The following is a 24,190-nucleotide window of genomic DNA, read 5'->3' on the forward strand; positions in this document are numbered from 1 at the left end:
CTGCCTGAACATCTCACCTGTGCCACCCCACTCCCCTTGTGACATCCTCTATCGTCCCCAAAACTGCTTTAGCCAAGGTCCCCCCAACCCAAACAAACATCCAGCGCCACCCCCTGCCTCAAGCCCCATGAGCCACACCATGGCACTGCCAAACCCTCGCAGGGGCTTAGAGGAGGGGTCCCCTTGTCCCCCATGGCAACACAGCCTGACCTGTGCTGGCCTTTGAAGGGCTGCTGGCCACTGTCCCACCTCGCCACGTCCCCAGGAGCTTTGTGTCAGCAGATGCACAGGAAACACCTTTTTCCTACCCAAGGCCAGCTCAGCCGGGGGGGCTCCGGGCTGGAAGCACCCCTTGGCCATGCAGGAATTAACTCCTCCATGCCCAGCACTGTGGGATCACCCCCCTGGAGCCCCCTCCCCACCAGAAGGGGCTCATGGGACACAGCCATCAGGAGAAGGGTAAGGGAAATCTGGGAGCATCACCCAGCCCTCCCCAGGCAGAGAGCAGAGGCTGCAGGCAGAACCTCAGAGGAAAAACAAGAGACTGATTTATTTCCAAATTAAACGTAGAAAGTACCTGATCTGAGGGGACTGATGCCCCCATGAACACAAGGATTGTTCCAGTCTGCCAGGTCCCAGAGGTGCCAGGGAGAGGTGGCAGCACAAAACTGATTCACCCCAAGCCTGAGAAGTGCAGGAGTGGCCCTGGTGGTGCTGATCCTGGTGGCTCCAGCCACAGGAGCACCTGGACACCCAGTGCAGTGTGCTCAGCCCCCCCCAGCCCTGTGGGGACCCCAGGGCACCCCAACTGCACCTTCACATTGCAGGGACTGGGGAGCTACTAAAGAAAGGGGTGAGGTAAAACAAACCCACAGAGCAGGATGGGGCAGCTGTGGGCTGTGAGCAGAGGGGTCTGCAGAGAGCCACCAGGGGATGGGAGATCCCTTTTGGGGTGTGGAGAAGGAAGAGGGTGCAGCCCCCCACCATGCTGAGCTGCAAGCAGGGAGCAGTGGGGAGGGGGCCCAGCTGTGAGGGCCCTCTGTAGCTAAAATGTGGGCACAGTGAAAGGGTGGCTGGTGGGCAGAGGTGCCCAGAGGTGCTGAGCTGCCCCAGGCCAGGCTGGCAGCCCACATCCAAGTGTCCCAGTGGGTCTGCAGGAACCTGCCCACGCTGTGGCTTTGCCACCACCGTGGCACAGGGAAGTGCCAAGGCTGCTGTGCTGCTCTGGAATCCACTGGAAGAAGAGGATCCAGGAAGTTCTGCTGCAAGGACAGATCCTGCTCCCATTGTCGTGGGGTCAGAGTGCTGCTGTGGCTCTGTCAGGGCAGCTGGACCCTGCCTTGCTCTCTCCCTCTGGCTCCAGCTGTGAGTCCAGTGAGTCAATGATTTCCCAGGTTCCAGAGCAGCTGGATGTGGGGGGGTCTTTGCTGCTGCCCTGATACCACAGCCCAAAACTGCAGAGAGAGCAGAGAAGGGCTATGGGGGAGAAGAACCTCCCCAAGGAGGATGCAGAATCCCAACCTCCCTCTGTGGAGGTGGCAGCAGGACACAGCCTGGCTGTGGGTCCTGTGTATCCAGGACGAGGCAGATCCCCCTAAAACAGCACCCCCTGCTCTGGCAGCACCCCTGCCAGCCCTGCTGACTCTGCTCCCATCACATCCAAGCTCCACAGCTGCCAGGTCCCAGCCAAACCCCAAACCTCTCTCCACCAGCAGAGCCTCCCATCCCTACCAGCACAGGAGCAAACTTACAAGCTCCTAATTTTGGATTCTGGAGGCTGAGCATCCACACAGTCTGTGCCATGACCTGGAAGCCAGGAGCCCTCCTCTTCATCACTGCACAAAGAAATGGGGGCAAACCTGCACTGAGCCACAGCAGTGAGTGCTGGAGCCACTCTGGTGCTTGTCCATGCTCCCAGTGCCACCACCTCACCTCCCTTTTGTCACATGCACGCAGGGACAAGTGGCATTTGGCCAGGCCATGCCTGACTGGTGACAGGGACACATGAGCTGCAGCACAAAGCCCAGCCCCTGTGGCACAGCTATGCCAGAGCAACACATCAACTGCAGACATCAAACCTTTGATCTCTGGAGGGAGGAGGCAGCTCTGGGCTTGGGGAGGCTCCAATCCAGGGCATCAAGCACATGGAAATGCTGGAGCAGGGCAGCCAGCCCCCACCCTGCACGGGAGGATCCCAGCACCCAGCCGGACTCACCTGCTCCCCGACTCCTCCGTCGTTCCCAGCATTTTGGCTCTGATTTTTTTCCTCTGTTTTTTGATATTTGACTTCATTGCATCCAGGAAGAAGCTGGGAATTCTTTCCTCGTTCAGCAGCTCCCTGGTAAAAAGCAGCCAGCTGGTTAACCAAGAACATGGGGAAGATTCTGCCCTGACTGTGGAGGGAGCAGCCTCTGCTGGGCCAGGGGTGGCTGCAGGGACAGGACTCACCTCTGGTAATAGGCCAGCTCCTCCTGCACCAAGAACAGGTTGGTCTTGAGCTCATTCCTCTCTTGCAGGATCTGCTGCAGCTCTTCCTTGGAGAAGCAGCAGTGAGCAGGGCTCCTGTCCCCATCCTGGTGCTGTGGCTCCTCTGAAGGTGACAGGGGTCCCTCCTGGAGGGGATGCAAAGAGAGTCAGCAGGCAAGCAGAGACCTCAAAACCCCCACCCAAAGGCTGGGTGCACATGCAGGCAAAAATGGAAGTCTCAAGAATGTCCCCATCTCAGCCAGCAACCACACGTGGCAAACCTCCCTCATCCTCTGTTCCATCTACTTTTAACTCCTGTCACCTCATCTTGCTCCACCCACAACACTTCCACAGAGAAGGTGTTAGTGGCATTGCAGACACCACCACACTGTTCACTTTTCAGTTGTGGGGTTTCCTTAAATAACCACATCTGGGTGTGCCAAGAGCTCCACACAAGGCTTGGGAGCATGGGGTCAGTGTTGGTGATGCCCAGCAGCAGCGAGGCCACAGCTCAGACTCACCACACCAGGCTCTGGTGTGGGGTCACAGCTCAGACTCACCTCACCAGGCTCTGGCTGCCGGCTCTCCAGGGCTGTCCTGCTCCTCCTGCTCGTTTCCCTCTGGCTCTGCAGCATGGCAGCCTCCAGGTCTGACTTCTGCTCCAGAGCACTCTTGAGCTGGGCCTGCACCACGGCCACCTTGTGCCGCAGCTCCTCGTTCATGGCCATGAAGCGCTGGAGCTGTTCCTGCAGCTGGAGGGCCCAGGGCAGCCAGAGGTGAGGCAGTGTCCCCACCCAGGGACAGCAGTGCCACCTGCCCAGCAGGCTCAGCAGCTGTGACAGCCCCGGGGAGGGGGATGTGACATGAAAGCAGCTGCCCGGGCCCCAGCACACCACACCCCTGAGCTCCCTGCCCTCACCGCCTCCGTGTCCCGGCTCTTGCAGACGATCTCGTGGGCCTGGGCACGGAGCTCATCCCTCTGTCTGTCCACCACCTCCTTGAGCCGCAGCATCACCTCCCGCTCCTTCCGTGCCGTGCTGTCTGAGAGCACACACAGGACAGGAGTCAGAGTCCCCCAGGACTTCCCCAAGCCCACAACGCTATCAAGTTCCTCAGTGCTTCTGCAAAGTCTGACTTGTTCCTTGTAATCTCACAGTGGAAAGAAGGGAACTGAGAGTTTTAGACCGTTTCTGGAACATCCTTGTGTTGCCACAGCAGCCCAAACCCTGTGCCTGTCTCCATCACCCTTCTGGGGGCTTTCGAGGTGCTCTGGAGGTTTGGGATACCTGATTTGGAGAACAAGGTAATGGCTGTGCTCCCTGCTAGGACAGGTCTCCAAGGGGAGGGAAAGGAGAGCAGCATTCCAGGCTCTAGAAGAACAGGTTCAGCCCTGCACCCAGCCTGCCGCTCCACAGGGACACCGTGTGGCATGGGGGGACCCCAACCCCAGGGGGACACCCACCTTCCTGGGACTGGCTCTCGGCAAGCTGCCCCAGGAGCTGCCGGTTCTGCTCCTCCAGGCAGGCCAGGCGCCCGTGCAGGGCTCGCTCCCGGCGCTCGGCCTCCCACAGCCTCTGCTCCGGCTCCTGGGGGACGGGGACACCGGGTCAGAGCCACCCCTGGGGCAGTGACAGCCAGGACAGACAGCGCTGAGCAGCGGACGGTGACAGCCAGGTCAGAGGCTGCCCCGGAGATAAGAGACAGTGGGGACAGTGCCACCATCCCGGAAAGGGGAACAGCTGGGTCAAACCCATATCAGAGGACAGCGATAGCGAGATCAGAGTCGTCCCAGGGAATGGGGACAGCCATCCCTTGGGAGAACGGGACAGGCACATCACAGCCGTCCCAGGGGATGCAGGGAAGCGGGGCCAGAGCCATCCCCGGGAAAAGGGAACACCAGGGTCAGAGCCGTCCCCACAGGGAACGGGATCAGCGGGGTCGGAGCCGTCCCACAAAACGCGGGACACCCGTGTCAGCCCCATTCCCCGGCAAAAGCCACCAGCCGCTCGGCGCCGTCCCCACGGCCACTCCAGCAGGGACACGCGTGGCTCGGTGCCACCGGCTCCCAGCTCCCCGCTCACCTCCGCCTCCTGCGGCCCGGCCGGCGCTGCCGCCGGCGCCTCCCCCTCAGCGGCCGGCGGGGCCACCAGCGCCTCGAGCAGCTCCAGCAGCCGCACCACGGGCGGCACCAGCCCGGCCACGGCGTCGGGCCCGAAGCGGGCGGAGAGGCGGCGCAGCTCGGCGCCCAGCGCCCCCGCCATGCGGTAGACGTGCGGCGGGGCCAGCCGGGCCGGCGGCGTTCGCCACAGCGGCTCCGCCATCGCCCCGCGCCCGCGCGGCTCCGCCCGGCCCGGCCCGGCCCGCCCCGTCCGGGGCCGCCCCCGAGGCGGGACCTCCGCGCTCCCTCAGCAATGCTCCCGTTCGTACAAAATTTATTGAGAGGAAAAGTGGGGGAAAACAACAACGCGCGGGGTGACGGGGGCGAGCGGGGCACAGTGGAGGGGAAGGGAGGGAAACACGAACACGCTGTTGAATATCAACAGTACTAAAGGGGCGCGGGCAGGATCAGGCGTAGAGATCCTCGCGGTCGGCAGAGTAAACCTCCCCCTCCTGCAGCAGCGCGAAGTTGAGGAAGTGAGAGGGGCGATGGACCTCGTGGTAAAACTCCTTGGGGTTGGCGAGCTGCAGCTCGTACTTCATGTTGGGGTCGTGGCGGACACCTGGAGAAGAGGGAGTGTCACCCACCTGAGCACCCCTTCTGCCTCCTCCACCCTTCAGGAGCCCAACACAGCCCTCCACCCTTCTATGGCCATTTCCCTGCCAGGAGAAAGTTCTAAACCCACAAAATCCCTCTTTGGGTTCCTCCCCTCAAGAGATTTATAATCCTTTTGTGCTAGTGTTCTGAGCTTTTGTGCTTGAGTGTTCTGTCACTCTCATTTCCTGACCCTTTCTCCAGCTGCCTGTGGTGTTCATGATACCAGCACCTCCCTATTGGGACCAGCTTCTCTTTTGCATTTTCCATTATCTCTCCTGCCTGACAGGGATTAATTATTCAGTAGCGATAGACCATGCACTACAATCCTGACAGACATGGGATCTATTTTTCCTCTCGAGCCACCAAAAAAAAACCCATTGAACTGGTACTGTGTAAAGTTCAGGGCACAGTGCTGGTATCCTTGCCAGCCACTCTGAGGAAGCTTTGGAGTGGGTGAGGAGCTATTCCCCCCTCCCCAAGCTCCTGACACTGCCTCCTTTCCCCTCCCCTCCCCAGGCCAGCTCACCCATGAAGTTGTAGTTCCAGGAGCCCTGTGCTGGGACCATGAAGAAGCCGAGGAAGCGGTCGGACAGCAGCATCTGCACCCTCTCGTAGTGGGAGGGCAGGTACCCCTTGGGGTTGTTGCCCTTGTCCGTGTTCTGCCGGCCCCACTCGTACCCGCTGGGGGTCAGCTTGTAGGCTGTGAGCGTGCAGGAGCCAGGGGTGAAACTGAAAAGGAGAACACGAGGCAAGTCAGACTCACCTGGGGCACAGGAGGGGAAGTAACAATGAGCCAACACTCCCTTTCTGCCGATTTTGAGTTCCCCAGCTCTGCACCAGAAGCCTCCCTGCCCCTCACCTGCAGGTGATGATGATGGTCTTCTCCCCATCCCAGGAGGGGTTGTCAGCCATGACCTTGGCGTGGGTGGTGACATCCTGTGGTGACAGCTGAGGGGACTCGTTTGGTTGGGTGTGAATCCACCCCAGAGGTTCCATTTCCTGACAAAAAGAGAGTGGTTTAGAGAAAATTCAAAACCATTTAAAATGAGACCACTTCAAGCCTGGCAAAAAGGACACAGAGATCACAGGCTTCCCTCTCACTTGATCTCAATCAAGTTTGGCTTCAGACTGAGCCACTTCAGTCCTACAACTACAAAAGACCAAGGAAAGCTGTTCCACCACCTCAGGTCCTTTTTAATGACCTTCCACCCACCCTGGAAGCTGAACCTCCACCCACCTTGAGATACTCGTGCTGTGGCAGCTGCCCTGGGAGGTGCACGGTCTGGTGTGTCCCCCACTGGGGCACCATCACAATGCACCGGATCTCCTTCACCTGGGGGTTGTCTGGGGGGCTCACTCCATACAGGTAACCTGCAATCTGAAACACACACCTGTCTTAGAAGGCCAGAAGAGATCTCTGTGAGTGGGAACTCCTCAATTCCTGAGGAGAGCATCAGGGGGATTCACGTGGACAAAGCACAGCAGGTTCCCAGCCCTTCAACAAGGGTTCCCCCCCGGTGTGTTTGAGTGGGGCACAGCTGTAACAAACTCCCTGCACACTCACCTGGGCCCTCAGGTCTGAGATGCAGATGAACTTCTTCAACACGTTTTTGGGAAGAATGTAGGTGTAACCTGTCTCCTTGATGTCATCTGATGAGACATAGATGTGGTTTGTCCGCAGGTGGAGGTTGGCAGCAGAGATTGCTCTGTGAGGAGGAGACCGTGATCAGAGGGGGCACAGATCCTCCCTGAGCATTCCAACCCTTCCCACCACCCCTGCCTGCCTTCCTACCTGACCCTCCACTCAGTCTTGGAGGAGAAGGTCTGGGTTTCGTAGTTGCTGGTGGTGGAGGTGATGATTTCATCCCCGTGTTTGTTCACCGTGCGGGTCTGCGTAGCCGTCAGCTGCGACTGCTCCTTGGTTTGCTTCTCAATTTCTGCAATTTGCTGCCTCTGCTGGGATGGGGCAGAGATCTCCATGCCCAGGATGATGTCTCGGATCTCTGACTGGGTCAGGGATGCAACGTTCACGCTGGAAGAGAAAATTCACCCGAGTCAGGCATTTCAAAACACATTCTGGAGCCTTCTCACCTGCAGGCACAAGCTCAGAACACCCACTCTGGGCAATATGAAAAAATTAAACCACAACTTTTTAAACAAAAGAGGGGCCATGATCACATGACGCTTAGATCAATGATTTGGTGCAGACATTTTTATCTGCATTACCAGAAAGTTATTCAAATTAACCAGATCCCCTACAAAGCTGAGAGTGCATTGACAAAGACCCTTGGGCAGAGCCTTTGTGGCAGAAGCAAAGGCTGACAGGATTATGGCTTACTTGTTCTTCTTGCCATAGTCAGCAAGGATGAGATCCTTCAGCTGCACCTCCACCTTGATCCACTCCTCATCTGTCAGGGTTGGCCAGATGTGGTGAGGCTCAGTGATGGTTGTCTTGTCTGGCTTCAGGATAACTTTGGCTCGATCGTTGTTCACGTGTAGTGCCCGGAGAATCAGGATCAGACGGGAGAACGCCTGGGAAATGGAAAGAAGATGGAATTAGGAAGAAGAAAATTAAATGTACAAGGCCCTAGTAGAGCATTCCTCTGTTTGAGCATATGGGAATTGCCAGGGAAATCCATGTAAAGGAAAATCCAGGCAGATTCAGAGCCAAGTGCTCCCAAACAAATCATCAGGGATATCTAAGCCCTTGGTCCTGCCTCATTTATCAGCAGCAAAGCAAAATGCAGGAGACACATCTGTGCTTACTGTGTAGGAAGAGATGGTTTTCAGCCAGTCATCATAGAGATTGAAGAGAACCATCTGGGGTTCAGTGGCCTTCAGGATGAGATCACCAAACTTCTCCACTTTCAGACAGGCCTGGAAGGGCAGCTGCAACTCCGAGCCTTTGATCACAATATTGGGGAAATCCAGCAAGTGCACCTGGAGTTTATCAAGAGGAATTAGCTCACAACTACTGCAGAACATGACACAGAAGTGTCCTGTTATCTCCCACAGATTTTCCACATCCTCAGGGAGCTGCAGCCTTACCTCAAGAGGGTCCAGCATGCCCTTCCGTGTCACTATGATCTGCTTTGGCTGCTCCTCCACGGGCAGGGATCGGATCAAGGCAGCCACTTCCTCAGCAGTCTTCCACTTGGCCAGCTACAGAAAACACAGCAGGGTTAGAGAAATATCCCCCTGCTCTCCAGCAGAGCCTCCATGTCTCTGGGAACCAAAGGGACACAAACCAAATTCTAAAAATACAACTGGAATTTATGGCTTGTTCCAGGTCAGTGACAAGGCCCAGCATTTCCTCCTTACTGATCACAGAGGGCAGTTCCCATTCCTGGAGCTCAGTTACTCCTGAGTGGCTCAGAAAACAACAGCTGGTTACTCCACCTCCCTGGATTTGCCACCTGAGCTGTCTCAGTGCACTGGATGTACAGCCAAGTGCAGCAAGGAGCAGAGCACTGTTCCTCAAGCTCTGCTTGATGATGTGGGGTCTTTACACCTCAGAATCTCAAAATCCTTGCAGCAGCAATGCCTGTGTTCCTCCACTTTTATATCCCAGGCTCCTGCCTGCCTGATCACTTGGACTTTAGAGCTCCAAACTCATAAAGAGGCAGGAAGATGAAGATCTTTGTGATGTTTTCTGTCCCAAGCAGTCTGAGCCCACCCCCAGCTCACATCCAAGCCCTACCTGTCCCAGACGTTTCTGTCCTGCCCACACAGAGGTGTGGATGATCTTCAGGAAGAGCTGCCCAGTTCTGGGATTGAAGATGAAAATGGCTCCGTTGATGGGTTTTGTGGTCAAATTCCCTTCAAAGGTCTGAGGGAAAAAGTGAGAGTGAGAAGTGCAGGAAGATAAACGGAGCCCACCCACACCTTTAGACAAGAGCCAACTCTCTGTGTGCTTTGAGCAGGAGCTCAAAGGGAAATGTGAGAGCTGCTCTGTGCACTCTGCAAAAATCTGGGTCCATGTGCTGACTCCCAGATTTCCATCATGCATGGAAACCTCCACCCCATTCAGTCCTTCCCCTGAGCATCCCTCAGGCCTCACCTTGTGGATGGTGACTCTGTACACGTTGGTGTCATCCACAAACCAGATGATCTGGTTGGAGAAGAGCTCCCCATAGTTCTGGGAGGACAGGTAGGGCTCAGTGGGCTCTGAGGAGTAGAGCTGCAGCCCTTTGCGGATCCGCTCCCTCAGCACATACAGGGCAGGGTTTGCTTTCATGATTTTGGCCATGGCCTGCTGGATCAGGGGTTTGCTCCCAGGGAACCAGTTCCCATAAGCACTGAAGGAGGAAACAAGCAGAAGTTGTTACCATTAGACCTGAAGAGGTGACAGCCCCACTCAAGTCTTTCCATGTAGCATCCAGGACCCTTTGTACTGCTGAAGAAACAGCTTTGTGCTGCAGTGTGACTTCTGTAATGCCCTGGGAGGGGGGCACCTATGGGTTTTACCTGCACCCCCTCAGTGGGAAGCCACAGCACACACATGCTGCAGTCCCAGAAAAGCTGCACCATCTCCAACAAACACACTGGAGAACTGATTTCTGACTCTGCCCCTAGTTTCCAGCGAGAAATAGCTGTCCCCACTTGTAGGGGCTTTGAAACAAGGCTTGTCCTTCAGCTCCAACACCAGTCTGACAGAAATATCCTAAGAAACAAATTATTAATGAACTGAGGGAACTGAACCACTACTACTGAGCAAAACTGGGCAACCTGAGATGCCTTATCCCACTCACTGCCCATCTCCAGCCTTCTCCTCTTCTCCTCCTGCCTGGAATACAACCCAGTCTGGAGATGCACTGAGACAATACCCACAAACCACCAATCCCAACCCTAGAAATGAAACCACAGAAGAAGGTGCAGCTCTGACCTGTGCAAGTTGTAGGCCAGATCAATGGCAATGAGCACCCCAGTGGGAGAGGGGTAGATGCTCATGTTGTCTGTGGTGTAGTCCAGGAACTTGGCCCTGGCGTAGCGCTCGATGTCGTGCGAGTCGTAGTCACCCCAGCGCAGCTGGATGTCAATCCAGTACTTCTGGGTGGTGGTGCTGTCCATCACATCCCTAAGGAGAAAACAGCCCACAACAAGTTCAGCTGGCACAGAGTTCTCCTGCAGTAATTGCCACCCAGCGTGGACACTGCAGCCAGCTCATATCCACCCTGGAAAGGGACCATGCTGTTCTCTCACACAGCAGTGAATGCAGAGGCTGGTGAAAGGTTTAAACAAAGCAGCAGTGAGTCCAGGGATTGTCTGGTGAGGATTCACTCCAGATTCTGGCCCTGGGCCAGCTCAGCTTTGTGGGGTTTGCAGAGGAACCTTTAACAGCTCAGGGAAAAGTTCACCCAGAGGAGAGGACAGGAGCAAAGGCAGTGTTGGTGTTTTGCAGAGGAAGTGTCAGCAAGTGCTGCAAACACCTACCCAAACAAGCCCTGTGCTCTGCTGGACACAATCTCCAGTGTCCCCCAGATGCCCAAGAGACACAGAGGCTCTGGATGACACAGCAGCTCTGCCCTGCAGGGAGACTGAGGAGAGGGAAAAGGGAAACTCACTTGGAATCTGCCAGCAAGGATGGACGTGACACATTCCACTTGTAGGAAGCAAAGAGAAGGATATCTGCACATGAGGAGTTCATCTTGTAGGACTTCCTGGGATGGATTGTCTCCTTCTGCACTGTCTCAATCTCCAGAGCATCCAGCTCTTGATCAAACACCTGGGGAAAAGGCAGTCAAAGATGAGATGTTTTCAAGCAACCCAGATAAGGAACTTATCCTCAACACCAAGGCAGTCAGGAAAATCCCATTTTCCATTTCTTTCCTTTCTCTGCCAAATTCCTGGGGGAAGACTGGTCCTGCTCCAAAAGGGCACAGAAACAAACCAAGGTAACACTGCTCACCTGACACAAATCCATGACAATGCTCTCATGGATCTTCTGCCACAAGTGAGCTCGGAAAATCTGGATGAGGGAAATCTTCAGCGTGGGGATTTTGCCATGCATGAAGATCCCTGTCAAATCCAGCTGCACCTGGAACCCAACATACACCTGCAAAGGAAAAGCAGCTGTGAGAACACACAACAGCACAATGGAGGAAATTTTAAAAATGGAGCACTTAAACCTGTTAAGGAGGTTTAGTACCTCTCTAAGAGACGTTCTGATAATTAATTGGATCAATTAACTGCTCTAATTTCAGTGGAAAAGCATTGTCTGCTCCTAGAGGGACAAACACCAGGTACTTACATTGGCTCTGTTGATGGTAGGAGACCACCAGAGAGTGAATCTTCTGTTTGGAATTTGGTTCAAACCCGATCTCTGGGCATTTGTCAGCTTCTTCCACTTCATGGACTCCTCAAAGCCACTGGCCTTCTCCCTAGAAAGGGCAGATCATCAACTGCATTAGATTCAACTGAATAAGATGTCACCCATCTCTGCTGCCATGTGTCACTTGTAACAGAGACAGGCATCAGCCATGAGCTGGGAGTTTTGTTTCATGCCAAGAAATTTCCATGGATTTGCAAGAAGTTCAGCTGTAGCCCCCTCCCAGGTCCCTCACAACTGATCTTCACAAGGTTCTGAAACAACCACTGAAAACCAGCAGAAACTCAACAGAACCAGCACAGCCTGAGCCCAGAGCCCACAGCAAAGCTCCTCTTACCAGAAGAGACCCTCCCACGTGGGGAAGTAGGTGCCCTTGAAGAGTGTGTGCTCCAGGATGCCTTCCACCCCGCCCAGAGCCTGGATCATGTCCGTGCGGTAATTGTTCAGGTTCCAGAGTTTGCCATCGTGGCGCTGGTGTGTCCACCAGAACGGGTTCTGCTTCAGCACCTGCAGAAACAGAGAGCAGATCACTCACCTGGCTGCACTACCTGCAGGAACCAACACCGGGGTGATGGGCAGGGAGCAGGTAAAAAGCCTCATGCCCTCAGTGCTGGAGGACACAGCTCATCTACAACACGAATTCTGTCAGTGCTGCTCTGCAATTCACTCTGGGTGGAACCCCAGGTGATATTTTTATCTTTCAGGGACTGGCCTTCTACAGAGCTGTCATTAAAGGCTTTAAATAACAAATTATTCCACTGTTACAAAAACTTAATATTTTGGAACATTTGTTTTGGGATAATTATTCTTCTCTCTCCAGAACTGATTCTGTAATGTGTTGTTGTGTTTATTGTGGTTTCCTCCAATACACTGCAATCTATCTAAATGATTCCAAAGGGGATAAGCTACAAATTCTGGAGCATTTGGTTCCAAACAGCCTCTACCAGTCCCAGCACAAGGCTGTAAATTCTTTCTGCAGCAGAGAGACAGAAGTGCACCTGCAATAATGCAAGGTACAAGGACTTTGTGTGGAACAGGTATCTGAACTTCATATTCAGGTGAAGAGAAATTCCCTGTCAGTACCTGATACTGTTTGAAGTCAGTCCTGACTCTCCATCCTTTATCATAAGCCAGAGTGTGCCTGTCCTTCTGGAAAAGGGTGTTAATCCGAGGAATTCCCCTGTCCCATGAGTCCTCCAGATCCTCCAGGGTCAGACGCCTGAAGGAACAAAATCCCCACACTTTGTTACCCCTCAATTTACAGCAATGCACTAATGAGTAGTTCAGCTGATGAGATCACAGAAATGACACAGAGCTCAGGGCTCTGGCAGGGGACACTAAAATGCCAGAGGTGAGGGAACAGCACTGCAGGTAACACAGGGCCAGCAAGGTCTCCAAAACCCCCAGACAGCACAAAACTTCCCATTGCTGCCTGTCCTCCCTCACGTGGACACACACCTGTTCTGGGCTATGGCCTCCTGCCGTTTCAGGGCATACTCTGCCCACACCCTCTGAGAGTCAATGAATTCACTCTCCCATGGCTGGATGTAGCGGTACAGGTTGGGGATGAGCTGATCCTCCTCATGGCTCATTCCTGAGCGGAAGTGAGTGATGCCAACATCTGTCTGCTTGGACCACCTGGAGCAAAGAGACAAAAATGAGGTAGGAGGAACTGGGACTTCCCTCATCACTGCCATGAGCTACTGTAAAGGCAACACAGCTCTGTACCATGGCATGGTTTAGCACTCTTGGAGTACTTTTAGGGGAAACAGCATCAAGTCATGCAGGAGTTAGAACAGCACAACTCACCTCAGGTCAGACTGAGGGATGAGAACGTGGCCCATGGAGAGCATGCCCAGCCCTCCCAGCTCCTTAGGGGTGTAGAACACCACAGGAGGAAAACGGCTGGGCATTTTGGAGTTCAGGCCGATCTTGATCCGAGTCTGGATTTTATTCTCACACTTCACCAGCAGATCAAGCAGCTCCTGAGTATTTACAACAGCTTCCCGGAAATAAGTCATCAAGCCAATCAGAGCTGTGTTCCATTTATTGACAATCTAGAAAGGAAAGGAAAGGATCAGCTCCTGGCTCATTCCCAAGCATCTCTAGAAAGCTGTCATAGATCTCCCTCCTCCCTTACCTTAGTGAAGGTTGTGGAGCCAGAGGCCATGAGGATCTGCCTCACTCTGTTGTGAAACCTCTGCATGGACTCATCATCCACACGCAGGAAGCACTGAGCCGTGCGCTCCTTGGTCACCTGGAGAGCACAGAGCCATCAATCCCCTCCTGGGACCCCTCTCCAACCCATGGAAACCCCACCCAGGGATCGCCCTCCCAGCCCACCTCGTTCTGCAGGTTCCAGACGCCGTCCTTGTGGGTGAACTCCTCGTAGCTGGTGCGGCACTTGGGCAGGATGCGGCACTCGAAGCCGCACATGTTGAACAGCAGGTTGGGGTTGTCCTTGCTGTACACGGACACGAAGCTGTTCTCCCACTGCACCGTGGTCACCGAGCGGGGCAGACGGTTCTTGATGTCCCAGAACACAGCACGGCCACTGCACAGCACCATGGGCACAGGGACACATCATAATTTGTCCAAATAACAACTGGGCAAAGTCACAGAGCTTCCCTAAGTTTTCAGTGCAGACCCCTCACTTCTCACATCTCATCCTGTGCATCTATCAATCTCCAACAGTTATTTATCACTGATTTTCCCCTTTTTCCCAGCACTTCTTCCCCAGTCTCCAACAGTTATTTATCACTGATTTTCCCCTTTTTCCTACCACTTTTTCCTCAGTCTCCAACAGTTATTTATCACTGATTTTCCCAGCACTTCTTCCCCAGTCTCCAGCAGTTATTTATCACTGATTTTCTCCTTTTTCCTAGCACTTCTTCCCCAGTCTCCAGCAGTTATTTATCACTGATTTTCTCCTTTTTCCTAGCACTTCTTCCCCAGTCTCCAACTAGTAGTAAATAACTACGATTTTCCCCTTTTTCCCAGCATTATTTATCATTGATTTTCCCCTTTTTCCTAGCACTTCTTCCCCAGTCTCCAACAGTTATTTATCACTGATTTTCCCTTTTCCAGCACTTCTTCCCCAGTCTCCAACAATTATTTATCACTGATTTTCCCAGCACTTCTTCCCCAGTCTCCAACAGTTATTTATCACTGATTTTCCCCTTTTTCCTAGCACTTTTTCCCCAGCTGCAGCACTCACAGGTTCACGTCGTGCTTCATGAGGCGCATGCGAGCGTCCCGGGGCCAGCACTTCTTGTTGTTGTAGCCCACGATGTTCTCGTTGTTGGGGTCGGGGTGCTCTGTCAGGTACCTCTGGATCAGGTCCCTTGCCTCGTCAGCTGTAAACCTGGAAAAGCACAAAAAACCATCTGGAATTACATGGTAGACTTAGCAACACCAGCCTGGTCAGAAAGATAAGGATTAAATAAGGAAAGCTGTTTGTCAGTGTGTTTGAAGGTAACTATCCCATTTTTGTGTGCTCCAAATGAATGGGGGAATTTCATTAGCACAGAGCAACTCAGGGTTTGGGTTATCTTTTCATGAAGATATAGAAAAGGCTTATTTTGCCAGTCTCTAATTTACCAAATCCCTAACAACTGAGCATATTTCTATTTCTATTAATTTGTGTTTCTTAACATTGTTGTGTTACTATTGGTCCAGTGAAACTGCAGAAGAGCAAACTGCGAAAGCAAGAGGAGGCATGGGAATTCTGTAAATTCAAATATTCCTGACCTTCAACAGCAAAGGGAATAAAAGCCAGTAGCAGGAACATAATAAATCCTCCTTGCCTTTGTGCTGACCTGAGGAAAGCAGGGCCCAGAGGTCTCACCTGAAGAAGATGTGAATCCTGTCAATGTATCTGCAGAAGAGGCGAATGGGATGGGCCACCTCCGTGGCAATGTCCTGGAAGCTGAGGAAGTCATTTGGCATCTGGGGAGGCCCTGCCATCTCACTGGCTCTGTGCAGGCCCAGCACCAGCAGGTCCATCACGAGCCCATAGTACTGGACAATGAAGGAAGCAAACTGCAGCCCACGGATAATCCCATAGGAGTTCGTGTGATTCATATCCTGAGGAGATGAAGAGGAGTTGTGAGAAAACACATCCCAACACATCAGAACCCTTTCACCTTAGCAGCTCAGGTGAAACCTCAGCAGAAGTCGCTCTTCAGCACGACCCACAAGGGTTTTTTTACTCCCTCATCACTTTTCTTTGGCAAGTCTTGTGCTCCTTCTTTGCCATAACCTCCTCCCTCATGGGTCCCTTTTAGCACAAACCCCCTTTCCTGACAAGAACCATCACCTTGTAGTTGATCACCACGTTGTTCTTGGCTGTCATGTAGTCAGCAATGTTGTGATCAACGATGAGACGCAGCAGCCTGTTGAGCAAGGTCAGGTCAATCTTCTCATACATCTTCTCAAACCGAGACTCCAGCATCACGTTGCACTCCCCTTCACTCGTTTCCCAAACATCCTGCAGGTTATTGATGCCTGAGGGAACAAAATCTTGGGTTATCTGACACATCAGAGCACAGAAGCAGCCACTGAATACAGAAACTCAACTCAATGCCTGATTTTTTAGACTCTGGATCTTCCAGTCTATCCAGAAGTGGGAGGAAAACTATGTAATCAACCATAAATGCTGTGCAAGCTGTCCTCCTCCAGTATACACACATGTATTAACCTACAAAATACATCTCTCATTGCAATCATTGACTGCAAATTGCAAAAGCAAAATGCAGCTCCTAAGGGGACTCATAGGACACAAAGGAACCACAGGAAAAATCATTTTTGCATGGAATCCAAGAGCCCACTGACCTTGGCACCACTTGTACACCAGCAGTGGGGGTGGCTCAGTGTCAGCAGGTTTGATCCAAGGAGGGAAGAGCCTTCGCTTATCAGCCTCATACCACAAGTACTGATCCAGATAAGCATCTGTGATCTTCTCCAGGGGCTCAACATCATAAACAGGGACCAAGTGGCTGTAGAGATCCATGAACTCAATTCCCACCTAAAAAAAATGGGGGAAAAACTGAGGCTGGTAGTTGAGAGAAAACACAAAGTTTTTGTGCAATTCAGCTTCTGAATGCAGCAAACATGGCTGGGCTTTCACCAGACTTTCACTCACCTCCTTGAAGGCTCTCTGAGTCAGCAGATGACGCTTGATTCTGGACAGAGCTTCGTGGGGATTATCATAAGCCTGCTCAATCAAGCCCAGCTCCTCTCTCTGTGACTGATTCAGGCGTGATTTCACACTGAAAACAAAGGAGAACAGCTCAGCACCTGCACACAAACAGCCTAAGGGCCACTGCATTAAACTGATGAATGATAATGTTCAAACTGTAAATCCTCACAATCCACATCCCCAAACTTGCAAACATAGCAGTGGTTTTGCCCAAGTGACAGAGTCAATAGGAACTCCCAGATAAATTGGCAGTACCAAACCAACAGCTTTACCAGTCTACCAGGGTAAATTTTACACCATACTCCATCCCAGGAATAATGGATAAGAAAAGAGAAACTTTTCCCAGTGCCCCTGAAAATCAAGATCATTTCCCACTGCTTACCTGTAAGCTTCCTTCAGCCTCTCCAGGGCTAAGATCAGCAACTTGGTGTCATGCTTGTAGGACAGTGGTGGGAAAGGAATGGGGGAGAACCTCCTGCTCTCCAGCCAGTGCACTGTGGTTGTGTACACAGCAACGGCCTCTTCTGCAGTGATGTAAGGCCCATCCTGCAGAACCACACCACAAGAATTCATCAGTCAAAGCTTCCCTATGAGAACAGCATTAATTTGGGCAATTTCAGGGAGGAGAGAAGTACCTTCAGGTAATTATGCTGCCGTTCCTGCTCAGCTTTCAGGTAGAGTCTGGTCAGCCTGCCCAGGTTCTTTTTACAGACGGTTTTGTCGACAGTGGCGCCCCGGCGGATCCGCTCCCGGTTGTAGTGAGCTGTGTTTGTCCACCAGTCAGCTTTGGCCTTCACATACCTCAGGATCATGTTCTCAATAGGAGTTGGCAGCCCTGGCACCTGGGGAGGGACAGGAACTTGAGGGAAGCAGGAGTGGGAGCCCTCCAAGAGCAGCTCCACTTGGGTGATGTTAGAACTGAACCCAAAGGCCAGGTGAGAGCTTTACCTTCCAGGGAATATTGGCCTTCCAGCAGCGCCAAGCCTCACTCAGGTGCTGCAGGATGGTTCTGGCTTTGTTCTGCTTGATCCCTTCTGGCATCATGTCCAGGATGTCGTGCATCACAGCTGCCCTGAGCTCCAGGTCAAAGTGAGACTCCACGCGCTGCTTCGTGACAGTCTTTGCCACACCCTTGGAGTGACGGCCTGGAAAAAGCAAATCCTTCAGAATTCTGACACCACCAGGCAGTGATTCTCCTCCTTCCCAAGGAGGTGCAGGATATCTGGAGAAATTACACTGCCAGGAGTCTGGAGTAAATGATTAAGGGGCTATGGAGCAGGAAATCCCACTTCCATTTAGAATCTGTTCTGTGGGCACAGATCTTGAAAGAGCTCTAAGCTGGTCAATGCAGCAGGGATAAAAACCACCAGTATGAACAGGAAACTGGCTGGCAAGCAAACAGTATTAATCTTTACCACACACTCCTCCCACGTGCAGCATTTACAGGGTGCTGACCTTCAAACTGCCTGGCCAGCAGATTCCCCAGCCAGCGTTCCAGCAGTGGGGTGATGCCCCTCATGAAGAACAGCCACACTCTCCAGCCTGGAGCCCAGAAACCACAGCCAGGACCTTTGCCCACAGGCCCCTGGAAGAACAGAGACATGGTAAGAGCAAGTCATTTATTGACATTCCAGAATCCCCCCTTTATTCCTCAATTTCAATGGGGTCAGTATCATGTGGAAAGGTGGAACTCACTGTGTTAAACCTGTAGTAGATGAGATGTTTCAGGTCCTTGCACATCCGAATCTGCCTCATCAGTTTGTATTTGTACCGGTACATCCCTGTGAGCTGACCCACGTGGGCAAAGATGTACTGCAGGCCATCTGCCAGCTGAGACAAGGAACACAGTCAGGGACAACAACCAGCACCTCAGACACCACCTCCAGCAGCCAGGTTTATTGGACAGAGTGTATCAGTCCATACAAAGCTCCTAATGCTGGCTCAGACAATGATCAATTATTATAAACTAATACAAAAGCAGAATTTCAAGCAGCACTGCATATCTTCAATGTTTCCCCTCTTCTCCATAACACTGCAATATTCAGCCACTTTGTGCATCCCATATAAAATATTCCAATTCTCCTCTCACCTTCTTCTCACCACATTTAAAACCAAAAAGCCAAAAAGCCTACCTGAAATGCATCCACATTCCCCAGTCTGTACTGGACGTGGCTGTCCACCACCAGCTTAGTCAGCCGCAGCACCTCTCGGCACAGATGGAAAGCGTTCCCAAAACGGGATTTCTTTCTTTCCTGGAAAAGACAAAATATTCAGAATTTATGTAAAAATGTCACAGAAGAGTGAAACAACTCCTGTTTGGTCAACAAGTGAGCAGCTGAGGCACTGTGACCTCTCTTTCCTCACTACACAACAACCTTCACATAAACTCTGCTCTCGTGTACAACAGCACATGGACCGGTACCTTTGTGGTGAGGGTCTTCACAGGCTTCAGGTTGAAGTTGTAATCCAAGTGAAGGTAATTCAGGTTCTTTCTGTGGATCAGCAGGTTCAGCATGTTGTAGCCCTGGCGACACACCTGCAGGCCAACCTCCACCCAGTCCAGCTTGGTGGACTGGAAAAACTTGGTGGCCTTGAAGGAGCGGAACAGGTACCTGGAGAGAGCAGAGACCACCATCAGCTCAATCCCTACAGAGATCAGCAGTTCCCCACTGAACAGAGCCCACTCACCTCTTCTTCTGGGCCTTGGGAGGTCTGTGTTTGAGTGCATTCAGGACATAGTACTTCAGGAGCTTCTGGTAGGACACTCTCACCTTGACTGGCTGTCCTGCTGGGCAGTGCTCACGGTACCTGTGGATACATCACACCCCAAAGCTTCAGCTAACTCACATTCCTTAGAGAAAAGTGTCCAGAAACTCTCCTAAAATCTCTAGAAACCAGCCAGCATAATGTCTTTATTTAATTTTCAGGTAATAATGTCACGATCAGTGCATCAGCCTTAGGACAGAACTCACCAGTTCTTGACCAGTGGGATGTCAAGAGCTCTCCGGGTCCTGCCAGACCTCAGGTTGAAGGGTCGTGGTGCCCACAGCAAGGCAATGCCATTGGCTGTGTTATCAGTGTAGAGAGGGGTATCCTTCAGGAAAGGCTCCACAAACTCTGGCAGCTCAAACTCTTCATCGTCATCAGGCAGTGGTTCCTGGCTCTGAAACACACAAGCAGCACACAAGGTGATTGCTGGTTGTTTCAGCTCAGTTTCTGAGTTAAGCAAGTTAAAAATCCATCTCTTTGCTCTCATGGAAGAAGTGTGGCTGCACTGAGCATGAGAGAAGCAAAAAGCATCCAACAAGGCAAACTGTGGCTACTAGAGTCTGAGTTAGGTGTTATCCCATAACTTCAGGGATTTGCTAGCTCCTGAATACACCAAGAGCAACCAAAAAGACAAATAATCTGTCAGAAGACTCTAAAATCATTAATTACACATTTGGCTTTATCCTGCAGAAACCAAAGGAGACAACTTTGTGCAACTCCAGAAGAAAACTAAAATGACAACTGTGGCGCTTTTTTTTTTTTTTGTTAAAGGGCTGGTGCTTTCTTCTGAAATATTTATGTTTGTGTGCTGCTACCAGAAGCAAGATGCTAAAGCCCCCTACTTCCACCTAGGGTTTATCACAGTTAACCCAGTGACTCACCTTGACAGAATGTCTGTGTGAAATGGGGTTGATCAGAGGATCAAAGTAAAAAGCTGGGAGGTCAGGATCTTCTGTTTTAATGAAAACAACGTTTGGAGTATGATACCTGCAACAAAAAATGAGCATTAGAGCCTTTGATAGCCTTTCCCTCCTCTCCTGGCTCAGGAGGCTGCTGCTCTTACCAGGTGAGGTGGACATGGTGGGGCAGGTTGTTGTACAGATACGGGAAAGCGATTTTGTACTCTGTCCTGATGGGCTGCCTGATGATGATCTTATTGATGTCATTAAATTCATTCCAGTCTTCATCCCTTAAAATGAGACAAGAAACTGTTATGCAGGCATTCAGGGTGAGAGAGACAAACATTTGTGACTGAAAACATCCCCATTTCCCAGATAACCATTCATCACTCCCCTAAACCCAACACTTACTGAAGATTGATGTCCCTGACGAGGGGCTCAAACTTGGGACCTCCAGGAATGGCCATGTTCAGTGCCTTGGAGGTGAAGAATGCTTTCAGGTCAAACAGGTAGAAGTAGTTGTCATCCACCAGGTCAGTGAGCAGCTGGTTGGCCAGGCGGTACAGGGTGGACATCATGGGCAGGGTGAACTGCCAGCGCTGGTACGTGGAGCCGTTCACATACCTGGGGGAGCAGAGCAGGGACACTCCAGCACAGGCACAGAGTCACCAAACACCTCCTGCCACCCATCACTCATCAAGGACAGGTGACACACGGGTGTCTCTAGACTGATAAAAGGCTGCAGCATTGTTAAAGAGCACTCTGGACTCCTCCTGCCCAGAAAATGCTGCTCCAGTTCCTCCCCTCCTCTGTGTCCCAACTCACACAGAACATCTCTGCACCCTGAGCAAATTTCAAATTCCAGCTAGACAATGCAGGCTGTCAGCTGTACAGCATGGCCAGTGTCACCATGGTATTTTCTGAAAAATCCTCTTTGCCCAGGATTTTCTCCTGGGAACCTGAGAAGCCTCAGAGAGGAATGAAAACAAAAATTATCTGATTGCTGCTCCTGTGTTTGCTGCTTTGTAATATGGTCTGGACATTGTCTTACCAACAGGTGCATGTTTGATTGGTTCCATTGAATTGTTTTAACTTAATGATCAATCACAGCCTGCTGTGTTGGACTCTCTGAGTCAGTCATGAGTTTTTAATATTCATTCTTGTCTAGCCTTCTGATGTATCCTTTCTCTTTCGTTAGTATAGTTTCAATATAGCATAATATAATCTAAAATAATAAAATTATAAAATAATAAATAAAATAATATAATATCATTAATATAATATAATTATATTATTTGTATTGTATTGTATTATATTATATTATTAGCCTTCTGAGAACATAGAGTCAAATTCCCATCTCTCACCTCATCCTCATCACAAACACCACAGCCAGAAACATAATTTTTAGCAGGTGAGTGGGTAGCAGGCCTCCTGGACAGAGGGGCCTTGCTGGATGCTGAACCACAGAATCCCAGAATGGTTTGGTTTGGAAGGAACCTTAAAGCTCATCTTGTTCCAAGCCTTCCACCTTCCACTATCCCAGGTTGCTCAGAGCCCCATCCAACCTGGCTTTGATCACTTCCAGGGATGGGGCAGCCACAGCTTTTCTGAGCAACCTGCAAGCAAAAAATGCAGCCTCCCAACACTCAGGTTTTCCCTCCCACCCTTGAGGGAAGGTTTTTCTCTCCCCACCAACATCACACAAAGCTTACACACTGCTCTGCACCCCTAATTCATGCACTGTTTGTTTTCCCCCTCTCCCAGTGCCACGTACTTCCTGTTGTCCTTCAGAGGCTGGTGGTCATAGAACCAGTCCAGCACAGGGGCATCCTCCTCTGGATCCAGCTCCAGCTGAATGGCCTCCAGGGGCTCCACATCCAGGATGTTATCAGCATAATCCAGAGGGGGCTCCTCATCATCAAACGGGGGGAATCTCATCCTCTTGAAATGACGCCTGTCCCTCTTCTCCCGCCTCATCATGATCCACATGGAGCTGCAGGAAACCAGGGGGAAGTTCAAATCAGGGGGGGTTTATGGTGGATGCAGAAAGGTTTGGCCCAGCTGGGTGAAGGAGAAGGCACCTACCCCCACTGGGCAATGTAGACAGGCTCGATGACCCAGGGGATCTCGTTGACGAAGGAGATGGCGCCGGTGATGTGGTACAGGACAGGCACGTCCCGGATCTGCTCCCAGGGCATGGGCATGTTCTCCAGCAGCTTCAGCACAGCATGGGGCATGTACTTCAGAGCACTGCAGCCACAAAGCAAGGGAAACCACGCTGGAGGGGCTCTCAGAGACAGCCAAGCAGCTGCCATGAGCCAAACAAGCTCCCAGTTTTCCCTGAGAGCTGCACATCTAACCCGTTCAAAAATCAAATCCATGAATTTCCCACTCTACCTTTGGGCTAGCAAAAGGTTTTATAGTGATGTGGCTTTCAGCATTGTTGCTAACAAAAATGGAAGTTTTAAAGTAAGTTTCTGGAGTTTTTATGGGTAATGGTAAGTTACTGCAGCAGGCCATGATGTGCACTAGACAGCTCTCTACACCCAAACAGCAAAGAAGCACTCAGGATGCATTTTAATCTTTCAAAAATCATTTCACTCTCTCCCCAACCTCTTCTAGAACACTGTGTTATTCAGGATAATGTTTTTTTTTCTCATAAATTCAAAGCAAGAATTCCGTTTGCTGATGCTCTTTTGCACTAACACCTCACAGCAACACTGACACTGCAAGTCCTTTGGAAAAAGGGCTGCCCCTTCAATGATACACTATCCAGGCTAATATTTCTTCTCATAAATTCAAAGCAACAACTCCTTTCCCTGATCGTCCTATGCACTGACACCTCAGGGCATCCTCAGAGAGCTACAACGGGCACGAAGAGACTTTTGGAGAAGGATCTCTCCCCCTAACAACCACCAAAGCAGCAGCGGCGCATCCCCCGTGCTCCCCGTCACACACCGCGGACCCCTTACCCCAGGTAGACGCGCTTGTCGTGCCGGAACTTCCTATTGGTCATGTCGCCGTGGTCGCGGATGATTTTGCGGACGTGCTCGGGGGGCATGTCCTCCTTCTGCGCGTCCACGAAGCCGAATTTTCTCTTCTCCGCATAGCGCTTGGCCTGCAGCTGCTGCCACTTGCGGGCTGCGGGGACATAGAGCCGCCAGGTCACGCCTTGTTCCCCCCGGAGGAGGATCTGAGGGGCCGGGGCCGTACCCACCTTTCTCCTGCAGCTTCTCCTCGGACATGTAGTCGGGCAGCGGCGCCAGCGGGTTGGGCACCGGGGCGCAGCCGCCGCGGTACGGGAACACGGCGGCCATGGCGACGCTGCTGCGGAGAGCGTGGAGAGGGGCTCAGGGTGAGCTACGGGATCACGACGAGGCCGCCGCCGGTCGCTCCCCCGTCACTCCCGCCCGCCCTGGGCCCACCCCGGGCCCGCCGCTCCCCCTTGGCCCTCACCGGCAGCCGCGACCCCCGCGCTCCCCCACCACAATGGCGGCGCCGCGCCGTCGCTACCGCGCCTGCGAGACCCGGATGTAGGCGTGCCTAGCAGCGCGGGATGCCCAATCAGCTTTTAGGAAGCCTGACAGACAGCAGGTTTATCCTATCAGAGGGAGGAGAGGCGGGGGGGCGGAACTGAAGGCGGAAGAGGGGAGGAAGTTGTGTCTGGAACACACTTCCGGTGTGCTGTCCCGCTTTCCCTGGTCCCGCCCTTCGCTGTTTCCCATTGGCGGAGAGGGGCGGCGGTGACAGCGCGGCGCCGCTTCTGATTGGAC

The 24,190-nt window shown here is 52.3% G+C and overlaps 2 protein-coding genes across 2 annotated transcripts; both read right to left on the reverse strand.

Annotated features, from left to right (window-relative positions):
• Nucleotides 1–527: 527 nt before the first annotated feature.
• Nucleotides 528–4,787, reverse strand: RILP (Rab interacting lysosomal protein). Its single transcript, XM_064729227.1, has 8 exons — nt 4,548–4,787; nt 3,929–4,052; nt 3,386–3,507; nt 3,027–3,218; nt 2,449–2,612; nt 2,216–2,338; nt 1,752–1,835; nt 528–1,454 (listed from the first exon to the last, which is right to left on the reverse strand). The coding sequence occupies exons 1-8, from the start codon at nt 4,785–4,787 to the stop codon at nt 1,298–1,300; spliced, it is 1,206 nt and encodes a 401-aa protein (XP_064585297.1). The 3' UTR covers nt 528–1,297.
• Nucleotides 4,788–4,881: 94 nt separating this feature from the next.
• On the reverse strand, nt 4,882–23,940 carry PRPF8 (pre-mRNA processing factor 8). Its single transcript, XM_064729092.1, has 43 exons — nt 23,874–23,940; nt 23,635–23,744; nt 23,390–23,558; nt 22,503–22,667; nt 22,192–22,410; nt 20,829–21,041; nt 20,582–20,707; nt 20,400–20,505; nt 19,722–19,912; nt 19,438–19,557; nt 19,172–19,361; nt 18,882–19,001; nt 18,445–18,579; nt 18,205–18,334; nt 17,698–17,894; nt 17,385–17,591; nt 17,132–17,295; nt 16,693–16,819; nt 16,383–16,575; nt 15,868–16,055; nt 15,397–15,635; nt 14,767–14,913; nt 13,893–14,103; nt 13,690–13,806; nt 13,359–13,606; nt 13,008–13,187; nt 12,633–12,768; nt 11,887–12,056; nt 11,472–11,601; nt 11,130–11,276; nt 10,786–10,946; nt 10,107–10,298; nt 9,282–9,519; nt 8,922–9,050; nt 8,270–8,383; nt 7,988–8,161; nt 7,560–7,753; nt 7,014–7,253; nt 6,786–6,927; nt 6,459–6,599; nt 6,081–6,220; nt 5,748–5,950; nt 4,882–5,186 (listed from the first exon to the last, which is right to left on the reverse strand). Exons 2-43 carry the CDS (start codon nt 23,732–23,734, stop codon nt 5,032–5,034), a joined length of 7,008 nt encoding a protein of 2,335 aa, XP_064585162.1. The 5' UTR covers nt 23,735–23,744; nt 23,874–23,940; the 3' UTR covers nt 4,882–5,031.
• Between the last annotated feature and the right edge of the window lie 250 nt (nt 23,941–24,190).

The sequence above is a fragment of the Zonotrichia leucophrys genome, chromosome 19 (assembly GCF_028769735.1).
Source record: "Zonotrichia leucophrys gambelii isolate GWCS_2022_RI chromosome 19, RI_Zleu_2.0, whole genome shotgun sequence".
Lineage (NCBI taxonomy): Eukaryota > Metazoa > Chordata > Aves > Passeriformes > Passerellidae > Zonotrichia > Zonotrichia leucophrys.